Below are 22,578 nucleotides of genomic sequence, written 5' to 3'. Positions count from 1 at the left end.
CCTGTAGTTTCTCTGTACAGTGCTTAGTGCCCAAGGAGATATACTTGGCAGTAGCTTCCACGCTGCCAGTTTCTCAGAAAGGGGCAAAGCTCAGCTGCTTGGTTAAACGGGGGAAATGTTAGATGTTCGGCATCCTGAAACACGGCAGGAAAAACCCGAAGAACTAACATTTTATTGGAGACTGGAGTTGCCCGAAACACCAGTGGTGGCGGAGCAAGAACACCCCACCTTCTGGGGGTGCCAGGGAAAACACTTCATTCTTTAAAAGGAATTCTGCGTGCCTCTCCCCATTGGGGGGCCATTCCCCACGGTCCTGGGCACATGAACCTCAGGGCTTCTTTGTGAAGACAATATGCCAGTCTGACCTCTTTTGAGGCGGATTGCGTGACGCACCTCAATCTTGCGAGGGGGTGCCCAGCTCAAAAACACTCTCCTTGTGTGTTTCATGCCTCGCAACAGTCAGACCCGGTCGAGACTGGGTGGCCGACAGTCCCGACTCTTGAGCAAGGCGGGGAAGGAATTTCCCGAAGGCTTGTTATATAACTTCGCCTCATGAACCTAGTGGCGACCGAGTTAATGACATCGCCAAGTAGGCCGGGAGGCGGGATGGGGCATCGAGGAGGAATACACGATCCTTCTCCTTAATGCCCCTGAGATTCAACCACAAGTGCCTCTCCGCGGAGACCATAGCAGCCATAAAATGGCCGATAGCACAAGCCGTCTCCTTTGTTACACGAAGAGACAAGTCTGTGGCCCGGCGTAAATCCAATACGCCTTACCTTGCAGAGCCCCGCCAGTACTCAAGTCTCTCAGCAGGTCAGCCTGGTAGGCGTGCAAAACCGCCATGGTGTGCAATGCGCGAACCTGACCTGCTGCCTGAAAAGCTTTTCCCTCCAGGGAAGATAAAAAGTCTACACAGCTTGAAAGGAAGTAATAGCTTTTCAGGAAGGATGATGTCCCAGAAGAGAGATAGCCTGAAAGCGTCTCTTCTATCTGGGTGTCATCATATAACTCCGCGTTTCTACCTCAATTATATTTAAATAAATAAATAAGTTGATGGCAGGAAAACACGGGATGAATACAGCTTACTCCATGAAAGGGTTAACTCATATGGAGATTGCTAATAAAAGGGGAGAGAGCGTCGTTGAGGCTCCGCCCCCGGCCACCCGACAGAACCTGCCGTCTATGTTTTTATTTTTATTATTTTTAAGTGCTTAGAAGCTATTACCATCTCCGCGGAAGCAAGAGAGGATGTTTATCCTTGCCCATTCACAAGAAGCGCAGCGCGCGCTTGAGAGCGGACAGAGGGATTTCTCGATCCGATGAGAACGCGAAAGAAAGGAGTTTTTAAGTCTGTCTCTCACTGCTCTGCCGGATGCACGTGTTTAAGCCCCAGGAATGCGCGGCGGCTCGGAATGCGAGGCGCGCGCGTAGCACTTATTTGAAGCAGTGAAGTGTAGAGATCGCCCTCCGATATGGATTATACACACGGAGGGACATCTCGTTTAAACTCATTATCGGTGAGTTAAACACTTATTTTGCTGGTTAGACACACACGCTCACAACTAGGTGAAGACAAGAATCTGAGGAATGTTTCCGGTTCACTCCTATTTATAACCTGCAGGTGCGTTTTATCAGATGACGTCACCTGACCGAGGTTATAAAAGCCAAAAATTTTTCGTGTTTGGTACACACATGCTTCACAACCGGCAACATGACAAGATGTTCCCATAGCGTTTTCACGCAGCATCGAGTGTAGTCTTTGAAAGGGAACAACTTTTGTCTCGTCAGTCCACAAGGTATTTTCCCAAAAGTCTTGGCAATCATTGAGATGTTTTTTAGCAAAATTGAGACGAGCCTTAATGTTCTTTTTGATTAAAAGTGGTTTGCGCCTTGGAAATCTGCCATGCAGGCCGTTTTTGCCCAGTCTCTTTCTTATGGTGGAGTCGTGAACACTGACCTTAATTGAGGCAAGTGAGGCCTGCAGTTCTTTAGATGTTGTCCTGGGGTCTTTTGTGGCCTCTCGGATGAGTTGTCTCTGCCGGCCACTCCTGGGAAGGTTCACCACTCTTCCATGTTTTTGCCATTTGTGGATAATGGCTCTCACTGTGGTTCGCTGGAGTCCCAAAGCTTTAGAAATGGCTTTATAACCTTTACCATTCTGATAGATCTCAATTACTTTTGTTCTCATTCGTTCCTGAATTTCTTTGGATCTTGTCATGATGTCTAGCTTTTGAGGTGCTTTTGGTCTACTTCTCTGTGTCAGGTAGCTCCTATTTAAGTGATTTCTTGATTGAAACTGGTGTGGCAGTAATCAGGCCTAGGGGTGACTACAGAAATTGAACGCAGGTGTGATAAACCACAGTTAAGTTATTTTTTAACAAGGGGAGCAATCACTTTTTCACACAGGGCCATGTAGATTTGGAGTTTTTTTTCTCCCTTAATAACGTAAACCTTCATTTAAAAACTGCATTTTGTGTTTAATTATGTTATCTTTGACTAATAGTTAACGGTTTTTAATGATCAGAAACATTTAAGTGTGACAAACATGCAAAAGAATAAGAAATCAGGAAGGGGGCAAATCGTTTTTCACACCACTATATATTGTAAGTTTATGTTGCATTTAGCCCCATGGTCATGGGGAAACATTGTTTCGTTTCAGTGTATACTAACTGTTTGAAGGTTAAAGTGACAATAAAGCCTACATGACTTGACTCTTTTTATGTCCATGCATCTAACTACACTTTCTAATTTTTGCACATCTTCATATACTGAACAAAAATATAAACGCAACACTTTTGTTTTTGCTCCCATTTTTTATGAGATGAACTCAAAGATCTGAAACATTTTCTATATACACAAAATAACCATATCTTTCAAATAATGTTCAAAAATCTGTCAAAATCTGTGATACTGAGCACTTCTCCTTTGCCGAGATAATCCATCCCACCTCACAGGTGTGCCATATCAAGATGCTGATTAGACAGCATGATTATTGCACAGGTGTGCCTTAGACTGGCCACCTGTAAAAGGCCACTTTGAAAGGTTCAGTTGAATCCCACAGCACAATGCCACAGATGTCACAAGTTTTGAGGGAGCGTGCAATTGGCATGCTGACAGCAGGAATGTCCACCAGAGCTGTTGCTCGTGAATTGAATGTTCATTTCTCTACCATAAGCCGTCTCTAAAGGTGTTTCAGAGGATTTGACAGTACATCCAACCGGCCTCACAACCGCAAATGACGTGTAACCACACCAGCCCAGGTCCTCCACATTCAGCATGTTCACCTCCATGATCGTCTGAGACCAGCCACTCGGACAGCTGCTGAAACAATCAGAGTACATAACCAAAGAATTTCTGCACAAACTGTCAGAAACAGTCTCAGGGAAGCTTATCTGCATGCTCGTCGTCATTGGGGTCTCGACTTGACTCCAGTTCTTCATCGTAACGGATTTTGACAGATTTGTGAACAATATTTGAGAGATATGGTTATTTTGTTTATGTAGAAAACGTTTCAGATCTTTGAGTTCAAAAACAAGAGTCAAAACAAAAGTGTTGCATTTATATTTTTGTTCAGTATAGTTACAATGGCCCAGAATTTCATGCCAAGTTTATAAATTAAGACATACATTGCACTGATCAACACTCAACGATAGTTGGCAAATAATAAAATTTTCCACTTTTGTGGATGTCAAACCTACTGACATCTTTTGTAACCATGTTGATGTCCTATTAAAGATAATTGTTGTTCCTCCATTTGTTGCCCTTGTGCCATTCCTCTACACTTAGTCCTGTCGGCTAATTCCACTGAATGACTCCCAGTTTGAAAAGAGCTGTCAAAGTATTTCAACTTTCTGATGTCATTCACAATGTGAAATGTCGCTCCTGCGTCTACCATTATGCCTTTTATTTTAACATTATCTGGCAGTATTCCACATTCTGAGTGTTCAGCTTTGAATAGGTGGTCTTGTCATAGTCTTGTGACATCTTCAACCTTACTGACATCACCTTGGTCTCTCTTTTTTCTTGCACAAGAATTCTGCATGTGTTTTATTTTTACTCCACACTCTTTTAAAACATTTTCTTGCTTTATGTCCTTTTTATTCCACATTTGTAACATGTCACATGGGTATCTTTATCTCTTCTATTCTTCGTGTGTGCTTTCATCACGTTGTCTGTGTAATCTGATATGTCATAAATGTTGTCACGACAGGCTCAAAGCCGTGACAAATCAATGGTCCTCCAAGGTCGAGTTGGTTTGGTTGCAACAAAAAATATTTATTAACATAAATAAAAAAACACATGAAACACAAAATCAACATAAACACTATTTCGGTCGGACCATGATGTCAAAACATCCGACCGAACCAAGTTTAACTAATAATAAAACTAGATAAGCAAAACAGGACAAAACAAAACAAAAAAACGGGAGCAGGGCTCTCCACGCCAACACAGCCCCAACATTTATGGCAGGAAGAACAGGTGGAGATCGTTCAATTGATGAGTCTCCTGGCCCCGCCCACTGGCCGGCCGTAGTAGGGAGAACCAGAGACTCGTCACAATGTGTACTGTTTTATCAGTAATAAAGTCTATAAGAGAGTAAAGGTCCAATATGTTCAAGTCTCTCAATGACAACATCTACAAACCGGCGTTTATGCGCTAGCATTTTGGTCAGAAAAAGCCAGTGTGATGATAAGTAATAATGTTCTTTATATTTATATAAACTCTACTTCCTAATGCTTATTAGGGATGCAAAATTAACCAAGGTCTTTCCAGCTTAAACCAGGTAGTAAGCTATTTTACTAAAGGTTAAAATTTATTTCAACATTATTCATACTCAGAGCGGACACACCATGGTCCCAAAGTCTGATTACCACAGTCAGACGGAAGTGTATGCTCTGCGCAAACATGTTGAAGAAAACACCATGTAAATTCCTATCCTATAGTTGAAGCCTGAAGTTGTGATCCACTCAAAATGGTAAGTAGCAAACGGGTTATTCCTGTGTTGACTTTTTTAGATTTTTCTATGTTGCGGTAAGACTTGGAGGAGATAAAGAGGTAGGAGTTGCGGGAGAGAGAGCTGAGCTGAGCAACACAGAACTCAGAGTGTAGGTGAGTGTTACAGAGACTCAGCCTGCTTCCCACCCTGTGGTTTTGAAAGTTGTACAAACTGAACAAAAGTTGTACACATACTAACTTTTTATTCATATACAGTGGAACCTCCGATTACGAGTAACGCGGTTTACGAATGTTCCACAAGACGAGCAAAGATTTTTAATAAATTTTGACTTATGGCGGCCGTACCGCTCCAAGATAGGTCCGGGGGGGGTTTGGGGTCCTGGGGGCGCTCTGCCTCTGGGCTGGGGTTCCAGCTGGGCCTGGGGGGCGTGGGTCCTGGCTGGTGTGCTGCCGGGATGTGGGTTGGTGACGCATCGGTGGAGCTGGGGGCCTCTTCAGCTGGTGGGTATATTTCTACCATATGCGAGTATCCTCTCTGCAGGGGGGGTCCATTACAGGAGGAGGACGGGCCTAACTTGGGTGTCTATTGTTCTATGTAGTATGGGAATCAACTGAATGTGGGGGTGGGAGTAGTTTTTTTTTTTTTCTTCCCCTCTGTTGTGGGGCCTGGTGGGCTGCCCCGGGCTCTGCGGTGGCCGGTGGGGCCGCTGCCATGGGCCCTGGTTTGGATGGGCCTGGGCCCCCGGCCCTGGGTGGATTTTTGGGCAACGGGGGTGCCTATGGGGGTCAGTAGGGGAGCTGGTTCCAAAGTGGGGGTACTTGCCCCCTCTGATTATTTCCTCCCCATCCCTGATGCTTCCCTCCTCCCGCTTTATCACAACACCATACAGGTAGGGCTTTGGGGTGCGGGGGTGTTGCTGGGATGCAGGGGAGGTTTTCCTCCCCTGTCTCCTTGTGACCACCTGCATCTCAATTTTATATCACATCTTAGACACTCTCATTACTTACTGTCATGTTACACATACATATAGGGCCTTGGGGGTGGGCACACTGAATGGCGTCCAGAGGGCGGGCTGTTTAATCAGCCTTACCTCTGGTGCCAGTGCCCACTTCCCAATTTTAAGTGGCACGTAAACATTTAGGGTTCTTGGGAGGGGCTGAGCTGACACGAGCTGCCGGAGGGTGGTTAGTGTCTTGCCCCTCCCTTGCTTTAAAGCACTTTAGAACAACACACACCAACACTACATTAGAGCGGGCGGAGCGAAGCAGGGGTCTTCTTTTTTTTTCCATACCCCCTCTGAACACACGGTTCTCTGTCTGCGGTCCAGGGCCGGGGGCTGAGAGGAGGAGCTGGCCGTTCGGTCGGGGTCTGGGCTGGTGGTCCTTTCCGCTGCTGTGGGGACCGGGGGGGGTCTTTCTGTCCCCACGGCGGAGGGAAGTGGGTATATGGGGAGTGTGAGTGTGTATACTGTGTCTATTTTTGTGTCTACATGTGTGTGTGTGAATATTTGTTTGTGTGTATGAGGGTGGGAATGTATGTTTGTGTATATGTGTGCCTGGCTGTCTACGTTTAGGTGTCAAGTCAGGTCCTAGACTCCACCTCTCTCAACATCCCAGGCCCCCCCTGCTCTGCCACCACACCCAGCTGTGGGGTGCCCCCGGCCGCTGGTGGGTTGGTGGTTTCTCGCTCCGGGGCGGGGCGCTCGGGTGAGTGCTGGCTCACTCGCGGCGGTCGCTGGGCGGGATCTGGCTCTCCTGGCTTGGCTGGGCACCGGCTGGGGGGTGGAGGGGACCTGGGATCTCTGGACCCAGGGACCGGACTGCCTCGGAGTGGACGACCGCCGGCAGAGCCTGCGGTCCTGTCGCCACGGCCCCCTGGGGCGTCTGCACTGGGGCTGCTGGATAACCCCCCTCTGGGCTCTCCGCTGCCCCTTTCGGGGTGGGGGGGCTGTCCCTGCGCTGGTTCTCCTGGGACTCCTGTGCTCTGGGGGGCCTCTGGATGTCTGGGGCCCGTGTCTCCGCCGTGTCTGCTCCATGCCTTGCACAGCACAGAGACAGCACTCGTTAAAGTAGTAAATGACCTCCTAGTGGCCTCTGATCAGGGTTGTGTCATTATACTTGTGTTACTCGACCTCAGTGCAGCTTTTGACACTATTGATCATGGTATTCTCCTTCACAGATTAGAAAATGTAAAAGGAATTAAGGCAACGGCCCTCTTATGGCTCAGATCCTATTTGACTGATCGTTATCAGTTTGTAGATTTAGATGGTGACCATTCCTCATGTTCTCAAGTTGAGTTTGGTGTTTCACAGGGTTCTGTTTTAGGCCCACTGCTTTTTTCCCTTTACATGCTTCCTCTAGGCAACATAATTCATAAACATGGTATTAGTTTTCATTGTTATGCTGATGACACACAAGTATACGTTTCAGCAAAACCAGATGAGAAAAACCAGCTTACTTAAGTTGAGCAATGTGTGCGGGACATAAGAGATTGGATGTTAATTAATTTCCTTTTGCTTAATCCTGATAAGACAGAAGTTCTAGTCATAGGACCACAAGCAGCTAGAAGTAAGCTTTCTGATCACACTGTGATTTTAAATGGCCTTTCTGTTCCATCAAGTGCAACAGTAAAAGACCTCGGTGTGATTATAGATTCAAGCCTTTCATTTGAAGCACATGTAGATAATATTACCAGGATAGCATTCTTTCACCTCAGAAATATTGCCAAGATAAGAAATATATTGTCACTAAACGATGCAGAAAAACTAGTTCATGCTTATAGGTGCATGTTATTCGCAAGTTCTGACGCGTGTCTTTACTTACACAGTGTCACTGACGACATCAGACGTTTCGTTGATTTCTTTGTCTCTGGTTTATTTTCAACATCAAAAAACAACGGTTGTTACAGTTTCTTGCATGAATCCACTGTAGTCACGACAAGTCGCTTGCTGTGTTCTGTAGCTTCGATAGATTACAGTTACAACAACTTATTTTACTGTATTCCTTTTAGCTTACTGTCTCACGGTCAAAAGCTTGTGTGCTCCACACCTTTCTGTATCCTTCCGTGTCTTAACAACAACTACAACTAACGTGCGTGATAGACATGGAACTGCATAACTGTGGGATGATATCACAGAACAACCCATGAAATGATGTCACAATACAAATTATATGTATGATACTTAATGCTTAATGCTTAACTAATAAACTGAAATAAGATAAACATAACAACAAATCACAAGAATGAAATATGGCCCTTACATTTCCAGCCCCTAATTGACAGGCAGGAAGACTGACAATCACACACATTTTTTTGTTTTGTTGTTTTTTTTTTTTTACAATTGGGCCACAACATTTACTATTGGATTAAAATTTGAATTAACTTTCTTAACACTTTAGAATTAACTTTCTTAACACTTTAGACATTTGTTAACGGTTTAACTTAAGGTATTCATATCGCTGCGTACCAAATGAAAGGAACATGACTACTTCATAAGGTAATTAACAGTCCATTTCACATATGAGGCACAGCTTATCGATGGGTCTTTCCAGGGTACTGGTTTTAGTCCAGTTCAAGTCCTTTTTTATCAGGGAACACTTTCGTGATCCGTCCGACGACCCATGAATTTCTTGGAGAAGACTCATCAATTATTAGGACTACGTCTCCAATCGGGAGGTTTTTTCTCACCTGAGACCATTTTTGGCGCTCCTGAAGCAAGGGCAAGTATTCACGCACCCATCGCTTCCAGAATAGGTCGGCAAGGTACTGAATTTGCTTCCACTTGCGACGTGCGTAAATGTCCTCTTTTTTGAAAAGACCAGGAGGCAAGTTTGGCTGTTTTTTCATCAGCAGCAGGTGGTTAGGTGTCAGGGGCTCCAGGTCTGTGGGATCGTCCGTAGCAGTGGTAAGGGGACAGTCATTCATTATAGCTTCCACCTCACACAGGAATGTATGCAAGCTCTCATCGTTTAGTGTTTGTTCTTTTAGTACAGACCTCAAGATTTTTTTAACTGACCTTATCTGCCTTTCCCATATTCCACCGAAGTGAGACCCAGCAGGAGGATTAAATATCCATTGTATCCCCTTTTGCATGAGGACGCCTTCAATTTTTGACTGATTCCACTGTTGGATAGCTTTAAGCAATTCAGTCTCAGCGCCTATGAAGTTTGTTCCATTATCACTTCTCATAACTGACACCTGGCCTCTTCTGCACATGAAGCGTCGAATAGCATTTAAGCAGGAGTCTGTATCTAATGACTGCGCGACTTCAATGTGCACGGCTCTTGTTGTCAGACAAGTAAACAATACGCCATATCTTTTAACATTACTTCTACCCCGTTTGACCTCGAAGGGTCCAAAATAGTCTACCCCTACGTTAGTGAACGGTGGGTGATCTGGTGTTATTCTATCGCGTGGCAGTTCTGACATTTTTTGTTCACTATTCTTCGCTTTGATCTTTCTGCATGTCACACAACTGGACAGAAACTTTCTCACAAGGGAATTTGCTGTCGGAATCCAGTATTTCTGCCGCAATTTTGAAAGCATATAATTCCTTCCACAATGTCCGACCTGTTCGTGAGTGTTTCTTAAGATTAGGGTTGTAATGTGTGAGTCTTTGGGTATAATGACAGGGTGTTTTGCATGCTCAGGCATTGCAGACCTACCAAGACGTCCTCCAACTCTTAGCACTCCATCCTGCAGTACTGGATCTAGTTTGGAGAGACAACTGTTTCCTTTTACGGAAGCATTACCCTTTTGTAACATGGAAATTTCGTCCTTGAATTTTTGGTTTTGAACAAACTTAATGACTTCGTTTTCTGCCCTTGTTAAGTCCTTAATTGTTAGAGACTTATGGTTTTCTGTTATTGAGTTGTTTGCCTGTCCCTTAATCCTTTTTGTTCTCTGTTTAAGCATATCTTTAACGCAAAGAATCCAGGCAACGGATCTTTTTAACTTATACCAGTCAGAGTGATAGTTAATCAGTTTACTCACGGCGTCTGTGCTCTCTGTAGTTTTTACGAGATTCGCTGAGGCTGAGTGTTTAATCTCAATGTCATCCTCTTTCGTCGACAGATCGTGAATGTTTTCAGGCCATTTACTCTCTGGTGTTTTAAGAAAGGGGGGACCATGGATCCAATTGTTGTTTTTCATGAATTTTTCACAGGAAACTCCTCTGGAAGCAGCGTCAGCTGGGTTTTTCGAAGTGTTGACGTACCTCCACTGCTGTGGCTTGGTTGACTCTCGTATGATGGAGATTCTGTTAGCGACAAAGGTTTTAAAGCGAAGTTTTTCATTAACAATGTATCTCAAAACAGTTGTGCTGTCGGTCCAAAACACAGAGTCCAGCAGTTCTATTTCCAGTTGACCTTTCAACATTTTGTCGTTGTTTACGGCGACCACTGCCGCTGTCAATTCCATTCGGGGGATAGTAGTTTGTTTCAAGGGCGCTACGCGAGAATTCCCCATCATGAATGCACAGTGTGTAAGTCCATCAGCATTTACTAACCTAATATATGAGACAACTCCATATCCCATTTCACTTGCATCTGAGAAGTGGTGAAGTTGTGCTGTAGTTGTAACTCCAAAGTCAACTGGTTTCACGCATCTCGCTACACTAAACTCAGACAATTGATGCAACTCGTGTAGCCAGGCCCTCCATCTTTTTATAAATTGTTCGGGAATGTCATTGTCCCAAGCGAGTCTCTCTTTACATAACTGCTGCATTAAGATCTTAGCTGGCAGTATGACTGGTGCAAGGAAGCCTAAGGGGTCATAAATTGAACTAGTGACTGAAAAGAGATTCCTCTTCTAGTCACAGGCCGCTCTTTTAAACTAATCTTGAACTTGAGCGTGTCTGAATTAATACACCACAGCACCCCTAGAGCTCTCTCAACAGGGAGTACGTCTTTACTCAAATCTAAGTCCCTCATGTCTTTAATTCTCTCACTCTCAGGGATGGAAGCTAGCAATGTACGACTATTACTTGCCCACTTGGTGAGGTGAAACCCTCCACTTACGCACAGTTTGGTGAGATTACTATATAGCGCAACTGCTTGGCTATGACTAGAGACAGACTTCAAGCAGTCGTCTACATAAAAGTTTTTAAGTACTGTGTTGACTGCCTCGGCAGATGCATTGCTGCGGTTTTCTTCTGCTGTTTTCCTAAGGGCGAAGTTAGCTACACTTGGAGATGATTTTGCACCAAACAAATGAACAACCATTTTATACTCAACCAAGTCCTGACTCATGTCTCCATTCGGCCACCACAGGAAACGCAACAAGTCTGTGTCCTTTTCCGGAACTCTGACCTGATAGTACATGGCTTCCACATCTGCCATCATGGCAACTTCTTCTTGTCTAAAGCGTGCGAGCACCCCAATGAGTGAGTTTGTCAGGTCGGGTCCCTGCAGAAGCTCGCTATTTAATGATATTCCCTGATAGCTGGCAGCACAGTCAAAGACTACCCTTAGCTTTTTCTTTTGAGGATGGTACACACCATGGTGAGGTATGTACCACACTTGCCCGTCTTGTCGACTTAGGTGGGGTGTGGGGACCTTGACTGCGTGACCCTTTTCAAACATGTCGTTCATGAAGTTTAGATACTCTTTGTAAAAGGAGCGGTTATGCTTAAACTTCCGTTTGAGGTTCAGTGCGCGCTGCATGGCTGCGCTTCGGTTATTGGGCATTTGAATAGCTGCTTTCTTAAATGGGAGACCGATGTAGAAGTGATTATCGGTAAATTGCAGGGAGTTAGTTACAGAGTCTAAAAACTGATAGTCCTCTTGTGACAACTCAGCTTTGTCATCACAGTTCCGTTCAGGAAAATCATGGTTGTACTGTTGTATCAGCATTTGTTCCACACTTTCGATGGAGACTCTGTTGACTGCAACGCTCACTTGCTCATTGTCACATGTGCCTTCCTCGACTGACTCTCGAAGAGGTCCATTTATGGTCCATCCGAGAGCAGTCTTTACTGCATATGGCCCATTGTGCCTGCTGTTAATTACTCGCCATGGTTCTAGGAGCCTGTGCTCTTTGTTACCTATGAGAATTTCAACTCCAGCATTAATGTAAGGCAGTTTTACTTCGCTGAGGTATGGCCACTTATCAATGTCGTGCTGTTGTGGAATATTTTCCACTGAGACTGGGATACTCTTTTGTGTGAACACTTTGGGGAGTTCAACAAAGGTGTTTTCTTCCAGACTGCTAACCTCTAGGTCAGTAAGCACGTAACTTTCTACTTGTTTCCTCGCGTTCATGGTGCTTAACATGATGTCATTTTTTTTACCTTGTACGTTTAATCGCCTTGCTAATGACTCTGTACAAAAAGTAGCAGAGCTACCTGGGTCCATAAAAGCATATACTTCTACTGTCTTGTTGCCTTTTTTGGACTTTATTTTAACAGGTACTATGGAGAGGATACAGTCATCTCCAGCCCCGATACACGCACTTGTTTCGTGACTCGCTGCAACAGGCAATGTTTGAACTGGTTCGGTTTCGTCAGCCTTTGCGATCGCTTGAGCTGTGTCTTTTGCTGCAATGTGTAGCATGCGAGGATGTTTCTTTGAGCACAACTGACAGGTAATTTTCTTCGTGCAGTCTTTGCTTAAATGTCCTTTTACTAAACAGCCAAAGCAGAATCCATTCTTTTTTAGAAAGTCCAATTTGACCTTATATGTCTCATTGTTAAACTTGTGGCATTCGTCTAAGGTATGATCTTGCTCACAGGATGCACAAGGTTTAGTGAAGGCACTAATAACTAATGCACCACTACTCTTTACTGTGATTGAGTCTCTATGATTTTTACCAACCTGTTTTACGCCGGTCGCAAAGCTGCTGCCCCTCTTTTCTTCAATTTTTTGCTTGAATCCTGGAGAGGATTTGCTGCTGTGTTTTTTACCACTAGTCGAAACGTTCAGGTCTCCAAAAAGTGGGTTGGACATTACCTTTGCTTCTCGTTCTACGAATTTCATCAGCTGCACGAACTTAGCTCTTTCCTGATTGCGCTCCTCGTACTTGTATACGTGGCTTCTCCCTTTTTCACGCAATTTGTAGGGCAGTTTTGAGGCAACACCTCTCAAGTTGGTAGCATTGTCTAGCTCATCCATGTAATCGATGCTTGACATGGTATTGTAACATTTTACTAGGAACAGGGAGAAAGTTTTTAGCGACTTTCCGTCCTCTGACTTTATTTCCGGCCAGTTGAGTGCCTTTTGCATCAGCGTTGTAGCGATTATTTGTCTGTTTCCGAAATTGTCATGTAACAGTTTTATAGCCTCTGCGTAACCACGATGTTCTGGCATCAGCTGGCAGCTTCTCACTAGATCCTTAGGCTGTCCTTCAGTATACTGCTCGAGAAAGAACAGCCTTTCATGATTGCTATCAGTGTTGGTTTCGATGGCATGTTTAAAAGCTCTTACAAAGGACGTGAACTCAAGAGGGTCACCATAGAATGGAGGAACGTTGCGCGGAGGTAAGGAATGTTGCCTCTGACTCTTTGCAAACATTTCTGTAAGATCTGCCTGAAGTGGCATCCTACCCTGAGGCTCCACTATGTCAGTGTTGTAAAGTGAGTGTTCGTTACCTTGGGTGGGCCGTTCCATTAGGGTGCTTGACATTATGGGTTTGGCACTCACTGGCATGCTTAAGTGGGTTGCTCGGAGGCATGATGGCAGCTCGAGGTATTCCGTTGCCGAACTGTGGTTGCAGTGGTCGTTTTGCTCTGGTTCCGGGGGGCGTGCACCACTCGTTTCGACGACCACGCTCCGTCTGGCAGGATGTTGTTTTTTGCGGTTCTGGTAAGAATTTAGTTCAGCATCGGCCATTGCAAGCGCCGTTTCCATTTCCAGCCTTTCCTTTTGTGCCTTTAATTGTGCTTGTTTAGCCTTTAGTTGTGCTTTCAATTGCTCTTCCTCAATCTTTAATCGTGCTTTCAATTGCTCTTCCTCAACCTTTAATCTTGCTTTCAATTGCTCTTCCTCAGCCTTTAATCGTGCTTTCAATTGCTCTTCCTCAGCCTTTAATTGTGCTTCCTCCAGCTCCAGCGCCTGCCGATCTCTCAAAGTTGCTGCTTTAGCCAGCAAAGCTGCTCTGTTGGCTTCTGCCTTTTTTAGTCGAGCTTCGGATGCTGCTGACGTTAAGGACCTCTTGGATGCCGCTGACGTTACGCTTCCGTGCCTTTGGGGGGCGGGCGTCTTACGCTCCGCCATTGACACACTGTCGTTTGGCGAAACTCCATCGTCAACTGTTTGAGACAACTTAAAGCGATTACTAGTGTCCGCGATCCACGACTTCACTCTTACCATGAATTCTGTGCAGCGCGTTAATCTAGGGTGAAACCAGTGGTGCTGATCGGTTTCACGCTCTTCATCCTTTGCGCACGATCGCACTGTTACATTACTTTCAATAAAGTCATTTAGCAGCGCTTTGTATTGGCGGCGCTTGGCTTTAACGTCATGCAAATTACAAGCATTGTCCATAAGCACCTCTAGTTCATTGTATAATACAGTCAACAGACTCCACTTGCCTTCTCTGGCACTCTTCAGTTCGTCGAGCACCATCACCTGCTCAGATTCGGCGATAGCGGCGTTGTCCTCGCCGTGTGACATGGTGAAGTTTAAGGCAGGCGAGTCCTCTTCTCGCTTTCGGTTTCGGTTGATGCGCGTTTTTGAAGTCGCACGCGCGCTCTTCACAATCTTAAATCACTTATCTTCATTTCTGCGACGGAGCCAAGCTTTTGACTTTAATGTAGGTGCATGTTATTCACAAGTTCTGACGCGTGTCTTTAGTTACACAGTGTCACTGACGATATCAGACGTTTCGTTGATTTCTTTGTCTCTTGTTTTTCTTGCATAAATCCACTGTAGTCACGACAAGTCGCTTGCTGTGTTCTGTAGCTTCGATAGATTACAGTTACAACAACTTATTTTACTGTATTCCTTTTAGCTTACTGTCTCACGGTCAAAAGCTTGTGTGCTCCACAGCTTTCTGTATCCTTCCGTGTCTTAACAACAACTACAACTAACGTGCGTGATAGACATGGAACTGCATAACTGTGGGATGATGTCACAGAACAACACATGAAATGATGTCACAATACAAATGATATGTATGATACTTAATGCTTAATGCTTACCTAATAAACTGAAATAAGATAAACATAACAACAAATCACAAGAATGAAATATGGCCCTTACAGAGGGTGTTTCCGGTTCATGCCTATTTATAACCTCCAGGTGCACCTCATCAGTTGACGTCACCTGCCTGAGGTTATACATGCCAAAATATTTGGCGTGTTTGACACACACGTGCTTCACAACCGGTCACGAGGAATCGTTTCCCATAGCGCTTTCGCGCAGCATCGAGTGTCGAGTCCTGTGGGTGAAAATGCCTTGTTGATGCTAGAGGTCAGAGGAGAATGGGCCGACTGATTCAAGCTGATAGAAGAGCAACTTTGACTGAAATAACCACTCGTTACAACTGAGGTATGCAGCAAAGCGTTTGTGAAACCACAAGACGCACAACCTTGAGGCAGATGGGCTACAACAGCAGAAGACCCCACTGGGTACCACTCATCTCCACTACAAATAGGAAAAAGAGGCTACACTTTGCATGAGCTCACCAAAATTGGACAGGTGAAGACTGGAAAAATGTTGCCTGCTCTGATGAGTCTCGATTTCTGTTGAGACATTCAAATGTCAGAATTTGGCGTAAACAGAATGAGAACATGGATCCATCATGCCTTGTTACCACTGTGCAGGCTGCAAGGGGTGGTGTAATGGTGTAGGGGATGTTTTCTTGGCACACTTTAGGCCCCTTAGTGCCAATTGGGCATCGTTTAAATGCCACGGGCTACCTGAGCATTGTTTCTGACCATGTTCATCCCTTTATGACCACCATGTACCCATCCTCTGATGGCTACTTCCAGCAGGATAATGCACCATGTCACAAAGCTCGAATTATTTCAAATTGGTTTCCTGAACATGACAATGAGTTCACTGTACTAAAATGGCCCCCACAGTCACCAGATCTCAACCCAATAGAGCATCTTTGGGATGTGGTGGAACAGGAGCTTCGTGCCCTGGATGTGCATCCCACAAATCTCCATCAACTGCAAGATGCTATCCTATCAATATGGGCCAACATTTCCAAAGAATGCTTCCAGTACCTTTTTGAATTAATGCCATTTAGAATTAAGGCAGTTCTGAAGGCGAAAGGGGGTCAAACACCGTATTAGTATGGTGTTCCTAATAATCCTTTAGGTGAGTGTATAGTTATTGTGTGAAAGCACACATATTTTTATTTTTTATAGCTAATTTCTCCTATGAAAAGGATTATTTTATGTATTTTATTTTTGTGTAATTTAATTTTTTTTTCAAAAGAAAGACATAAGAGCAAGTTAAAAAATTTATTTTATTTAAAATTCATTTTTGTGGAAATTATTCATCTTTGAGTGCTTACTCATACGATAGATAGCAATAAAGCATATATTGTGTTATCACTGTTAGTTATACGAATTCGGGGCATCCCATAGTGGAGTTAAATCCATTACATGCCTGTTCTAGGGGCATGGGGGCGCTACACAAAATGGAGGCACCGCTGGGATAGAGTTTAAGTGCTTAAAAGTCTTTCTTTGCTCTTGTGTTTTTGATGAATATTTTTTAAAATACTTTTTAGTGACATTTTTTTTGTTATTGAAATGGATTACCATGCTGAGCTAGTACAGTGGTGTAGGGGAGAGAGTATTGATGTCAGCCATGCTATATTGGTGGTTGGTGTTAATAAAGATCTAGCAGTAGGCCAGATCGAAGAAATTCTACATGCCGTACGGTGTTGGGGGCATGTCAGAGTGAGGGGTAGGGGATTTAGCAAAGATGCTGATGGTCTTTTAGTTCTTTGCAAATGCAGAGAAGTGATTAATCCAAGTTCGACCACCCCCCCCCCTGAAGTTAGGCCTGCTGATAGTGATGCTGTGTGGAAAATTGTAACAGTTGACAGCCGAACTAGCAAAAGGCAGACTGAGGGGTATGGTTATCGCCGTCTCCGAATTTTTTCAGGCATCACTCCTACTTCCGTTTGGGAGGAGTCTTTGGAGTATTGGCTTGAACAGGCCACTTTAATTGTTCAAGAGAGTGAATTGGCTGAGCAAGAAAAGGAATGTCGAATCCTAGAGTGTTTGAGAGAGCCTGCTTTAGAGGTTGTGAAGTCACTGCGACTCGGTGAGCAAGGTGCCACTGCCAAAGAGTTCCTTGATGCACTGGATTGTGCATTTGGTTCAGCAGAGTCTGCTGAAGACCTTTACTTCTCTTTTCGTCTTATTCAACAGAAGGCTCGTGAGAAATTGTCAGACTATGTTCGGAGGATTGAACCCTTTCTGGCCAAAGTAGTGAATAGAGGTGGTATTTCAGCACAAGATCAAGATAGGGTGAGAGTAGAACAGCTGCTTCGCGAAGCAATTGATTCAGACTTGATGTTATTACAGCTACGGCTGAAGGAGAGACGTGAAGAAGTGAATCGAAGTGAAGAAGTGATCCTCCCAATTTTCTTGATTTGCTTTCTGAGATTAGAATGGAAGAAGAGCACCAGCGAACACGACAAGGAGAGATGAATTCGCAGACATTAAAGAACTGAAGGCTTATTTTAAAGCTTTAAGAACTCAAGTGGTTGAGATGAGTAAGAAACAGGCCTCTACTAAGTGAGCTGTTGCTCCCCGGTCAACAGTCCAGATGCCCCAATCTGGCCACAACAGAATCTTAATCTGAATCTGTTGCTTTAAGTAAGAATGTTAGAAGATTAAGCTACAAATTAAAGTCTAAGGGAGGTAATGCAGCTGAGCCAGCAGCCACAGTTGCTGCTGTTGAAACTAAGCCTGCTGATTGTGGTTCTCCTAGGAAAGTGCGTGCAGAGCCATCGAGGTGATGATGTCAGATTCTGTTACAGGTGTGGGGAAGATGGCCATATTGCCACCAGGTGCTCCTCTGATGAGAATGAAATAAAAGTGATTAGGAGACTTATAGCTTCCCTTAAAAAAGCCAAGGATGGGTGTGTCCCTGACAGTAGATCTATTGGTGAAACCGCTCACTGTTTTTAAAAAAAACAGGCAGTGCATGCTAAGGCTACTAATCCATTTCCGGGGGTTCTTATTGGTCCCCCATCTACTGTGCAGGCTACAGTGAATGGTCACCACTGTACTGCAATTTTGGATAGTTCAATTTTCAATTCAATTCCATTTGATTTGTATAGCGCTTTTAACAATTGGCATTGCCCCAAAGCAATGTTTTTAAGCAATGTTATTTAAGTTTGTATGGAATTTGAATGTGTATGAATCAAAATGGTCAGATAGTCCTTAATGAGCATGCCGAGGGCGACAGTGGCAAGGAAAAACTCCATGAGATGGTAGTAGGAAGAAACCTTGAGAGGAACCAGCCTCAACAGGGAACCCATCCTAATCTGGGTGAAACAGAGAGCAGGAATTGATCTGCATTCATACTGTGTGTTATTTGGCAGACAGTTCAGCATAACAGTTGATGTTAATTGATGTTAATATGGAGTCCATTAGTTATTGAAAACTCAGATAGACTTGTATGAACTATCGAACTGTCAAGTCCTCAGAAAAACAGCTGCCAACACCAGTTGAGGTCAGAACCGTCTACTAAAAAGCGAGAACCATCCCTAGACACGAGACGCATCTCAAAGAGACACACGGGGCACCCATGCGATGAGATCTCCAACCAGAAGCGGAGCACCAGGATGCGTCAGACAGGTCCGGAGGGCAGAGGAAGTCTGGATCACTGGCAGCTCAGGAACCACATGCTTAGCTTGACAGAGAGAGAGAGGGGGAGAGAGGGAAGAGAAGGAACGGGAGAGAGAGCAGAAGAGGAGAGATAACAGTTAGGTATGGTCACAGTCACATAATGTATAATGTGAATGGATATTTACTGTAGAGTGCAAGCAGAGACTCCGGCAGGACTAACTATAACTGCATAACTAAAAGGGAGAGCCAGAAGGAAACACAGACATGAGGGCTCCCGGAGATGAAAGCAACCAATTACCTCACCGTCAACAAACCTGAGTGATCAATGAGAGTGGGGAAGACAGCATCTAAACATACCAGTTCACCGTAATACTCTACATCCATGAGTCCCCCAGATCTGTTCCTTTACCTAAGGCAAATCTATTTATAAAAATGCTTGGCAAAAGACTGTGTCTGAGTCCCGAACATTATTTGGAAGACTATTCCATGACTTTGGGGTTTTGCAAGAAAAAGCTCTGCCCCCAGCTGTAGTTTTTATAATAGGCGGTACTCATAAGCAGCCTGCATCCTTTGATTGAAGTAGGCATGGCGGATCGTAAGACACTATCAGCTCACTCAGATCCCGCGGCGCGAGACCATTTACTGCTTTATATGTCAAAAGTAGTATTTTAAAATCAATGCGAAAGGACTCTCGCTGCTACATTCTGGGCAAGCTGAAGCTTGTTTATGCACCTAGTTGAACAACCAGACAGTAGGGCATTACAATAGTCCAAACTAGAGGTGATAAAAGCATGAACTAGTTTTTCTGCATCGTTTATCAATATATTTCTTATCTTGGCAATATTTCTAAGGTGAAAGAATGCTATTCTGGTAATATTATCTACATGTGCTTCAAATGAAAGACTGGAATCTATAATCACACCGAGGTCTTTTACTGTTGCCTTTGATGAAACAGAAAGGCCATCTAAAGTTACAGAGTTATCTAGAATCTTACTTCTAGCTGTATGCTAGAACTTCTTATCTGGGTTAAGCAGAAGGAAGTTAATTAGCATCCAATTTCTTATGTCCTGCACACATTGCTCAACTTTAATAATCTGGTTTATCTCATCAGGCTTACGGATTATGTTGCCCAGAGGAAGCATGTAAAGGGAAAAAAAAAAGCAGTGGGCCTAAAACTGAACCCTGTGGAACACCAAACTCCACTAGAGAACATGCAGAATAATCACCATTTAAGTCTACATACTGATACCGATCGGTCAAATAGGATCTGAGCCAGGAGAGGGCTGTACCCTTAATTCCTACTAAATTTTCTAATCTGTGAAGAAGAATACTATGGTCAATGGTGTCAAAAGCTGCACTGAGGTCAAGTAATACAAGCATGGTTACACAACCTTGATCTGAGGCCAAAAGGAGGTCATTTACTACTTTAACGAGTGCTGTCTCTGTGCTATGATGAGGCCTAAATCCTGACTGATACAGTTCATTTATGTTATTTCTATGTAGATATGAACATAGTTGCTGTGTTAATATCTTTTCCAGAATCTTAGAGATAAAGGGAGGTTTAATATTGGCCTGTAATTGGACAGCTGACAGGGGTCAAGGTCAGGTTTCTTAATAATCTGTTTAATAACTGCTAATTTAAAAGATTAATTATTCTCAACAGGGGTTCTGTTATTGCTGGTACTATCTGTTTAAGAAAATGTGTCGGTATAGGATCTAATATACAGGTTGATAAGTTTGCAGAAGAGATGAGTGAAATTAGTTTATTTTTCTTCAAGTGGAGTAAAGTATTCTAGGTTCCGATCTGACATGGCTAGTTTAACATCAGCATAAATTACATTGTTTGGTTTCAAAGCCTCAATTTTATGCCTAATATTTACAATTTTATTATTAAAAAAGTTCATGAAGTCCTCACTATTACACGATGTTGTTGTGGAGATTTCTGCAGTGGTCTTATTTCTAGTTAATTTGGCTACAGCATTAAATAAAAATCTAGGATTATTTTTGTTATTTTCTAAGAGATATGTTGATCTATCTACACTAAGAGCTTTTCTATAGTTCAGAATGCTCTGCTTCCATGCGTTTTGAAATACTAACAGTTTAGTTTGACGCCATTTACGTTCTAATTTCCGAGTGGTCTGTTTTAAAGTGCACGTATGATCGTTATACCAGGAAGCGAGTTTTTTTATCTCTAATAATTTTTTTTTAACAGGAGCTACATTATTTAAGGTGTAACGAAATGTCGACTCTAAAGGGAAACTTCTTAAAGGGAAGTCGGACTCGGAGCGGGGCATTCCCTGGTTACCTTTTTTTTACTGTTTCTGTATATATGGACTTTTTTGATAAGGAGAAAAGACATCAATTGCAAACACATACTAAGTGAGTGTGTGGTATGAGTGGCCGGCGAGTGTGAATTGTGTAATATACAGCACAAATATTAAATGTAAATATACTTGAATGCACTTTTGTATTCTCTGGTGGTCCTTATTCACCCCCTGATTTCTGATAACGGCTAGCTATTATTTTAACATTAATAGTAGCGAGTTTGTTACAATTGGAGTATGTCAGAGATATCCAGGCCAAAATCAGACAGGTGCTTCCTATAATGCGTGAACAAGTATTAAAAGGCAGAATCTTTCCTCTTGGACATCCAACTGTGTGACAGGCAAGATCACCTCCCACCTCTGTTTAGTTCTTGAGGAGCTATGAAAGGCAGGTCTGACAATGAACACCAAAAAGTGCCACCTGTTATCAGACACTGGCTACTGAAACTATAAGTAAAAAAGGCTGATGAAGCAGGTACAGTAGAAATTTGGATTATGAGCAAATTTTCCCATAAGAAATAATAGAATCATCAAATTATTTGTTCCACAGCCCCAAAAAAATAAATACATAAAAAATGTACACAAAATATTAAGTGAAAAAATAAAACAAATTAACCTGCACTTTACCTTTAAAATAAGTGAAAATAAATACCGACAGATAAGTGTTTCCATTTGTGCACGTAGGCACTGTGTACTGTATGTGTGTGTGTGTGACTCTAAAGTAAGCTTCCCTCTTCCACTTCTCATCTTACAGTTACCCCTCCTCCACTCTTTTCGCATGTGCACACACAACGGAAATGCTGTTTTATCAGGAAAATAAACAAGAAATCTCTCTAATGACACTCGATCGAGCAACACACTAATGGAATCACTGATATAAAGTAAAACTAAAGCAAATTAATCTGCATTGTACCTTTGAAAAGAATCGCGACAAAGCAGTGTTTCTGTGTAGAGCAGACACAAGAGCAGGCTAAGCCTTCAGCAGAGAGAGAAAATTTATTTTTAACCTCTCTAATGAGACTTGCTTTTACTTTACACACATGCTGTACACACACGCATACAAACACAAAATAAAATGTTTTACGCGCACACACATGGTCATGGTGTTATAGTAAACAGTACACGCGTGCACGGATTTTCGCAGCACAAAAAAAAAAAAAAAAACCTTGGCTCAGTTGTGATCACATGGGGCTCAGCATCAGAAGAAGAAGCGCATGTGTGATACATGATACTCTGTACTCGTAAACCAAGTCTTGTTTGTTTTTCAAGTCAAAATTTATTAAAACTTATTTATTAAATGTATTATTCTTTAAACATAAAGAAACTAAATACTTATTTTCCCCGCTGTAAATAACGACACTGTACAATGATGGCTTATAACTGCAATTGTTCTCATAGTTTTAAGACTAAAATCATCAAGAAAAATTTTTACTTAAATCTTCAATGGTATTATAGTACAGTAACCTAAACAAAGTGCATTTCATGTTAACTAATATATTTTATATGCCATAATATATATACTGTAATACTTATGTATTGAC

At 43.2% G+C, this 22,578-nt stretch overlaps 1 protein-coding gene across 1 annotated transcript in view; it reads right to left on the bottom strand.

Moving 5' to 3' along the window:
- The window catches only part of LOC128518710 (sialoadhesin-like), a 1,187,000-nt gene that overhangs the window by 1,025,151 nt on the left and 139,271 nt on the right, over positions 1-22,578 (bottom strand). The window contains exon 8 of the mRNA XM_053491953.1: positions 62-72. Within this exon, the coding sequence (XP_053347928.1) occupies positions 62-72 (11 nt within the window). The remainder of the gene's footprint in view (positions 1-61; positions 73-22,578) is intronic.

Source organism: Clarias gariepinus, chromosome 3 (assembly GCF_024256425.1).
Source record: "Clarias gariepinus isolate MV-2021 ecotype Netherlands chromosome 3, CGAR_prim_01v2, whole genome shotgun sequence".
NCBI lineage: Eukaryota > Metazoa > Chordata > Actinopteri > Siluriformes > Clariidae > Clarias > Clarias gariepinus.
The sequence above is the reverse complement of the archived record's forward strand: the minus strand, read 5'-3'. Positions and strand labels throughout refer to the sequence as shown.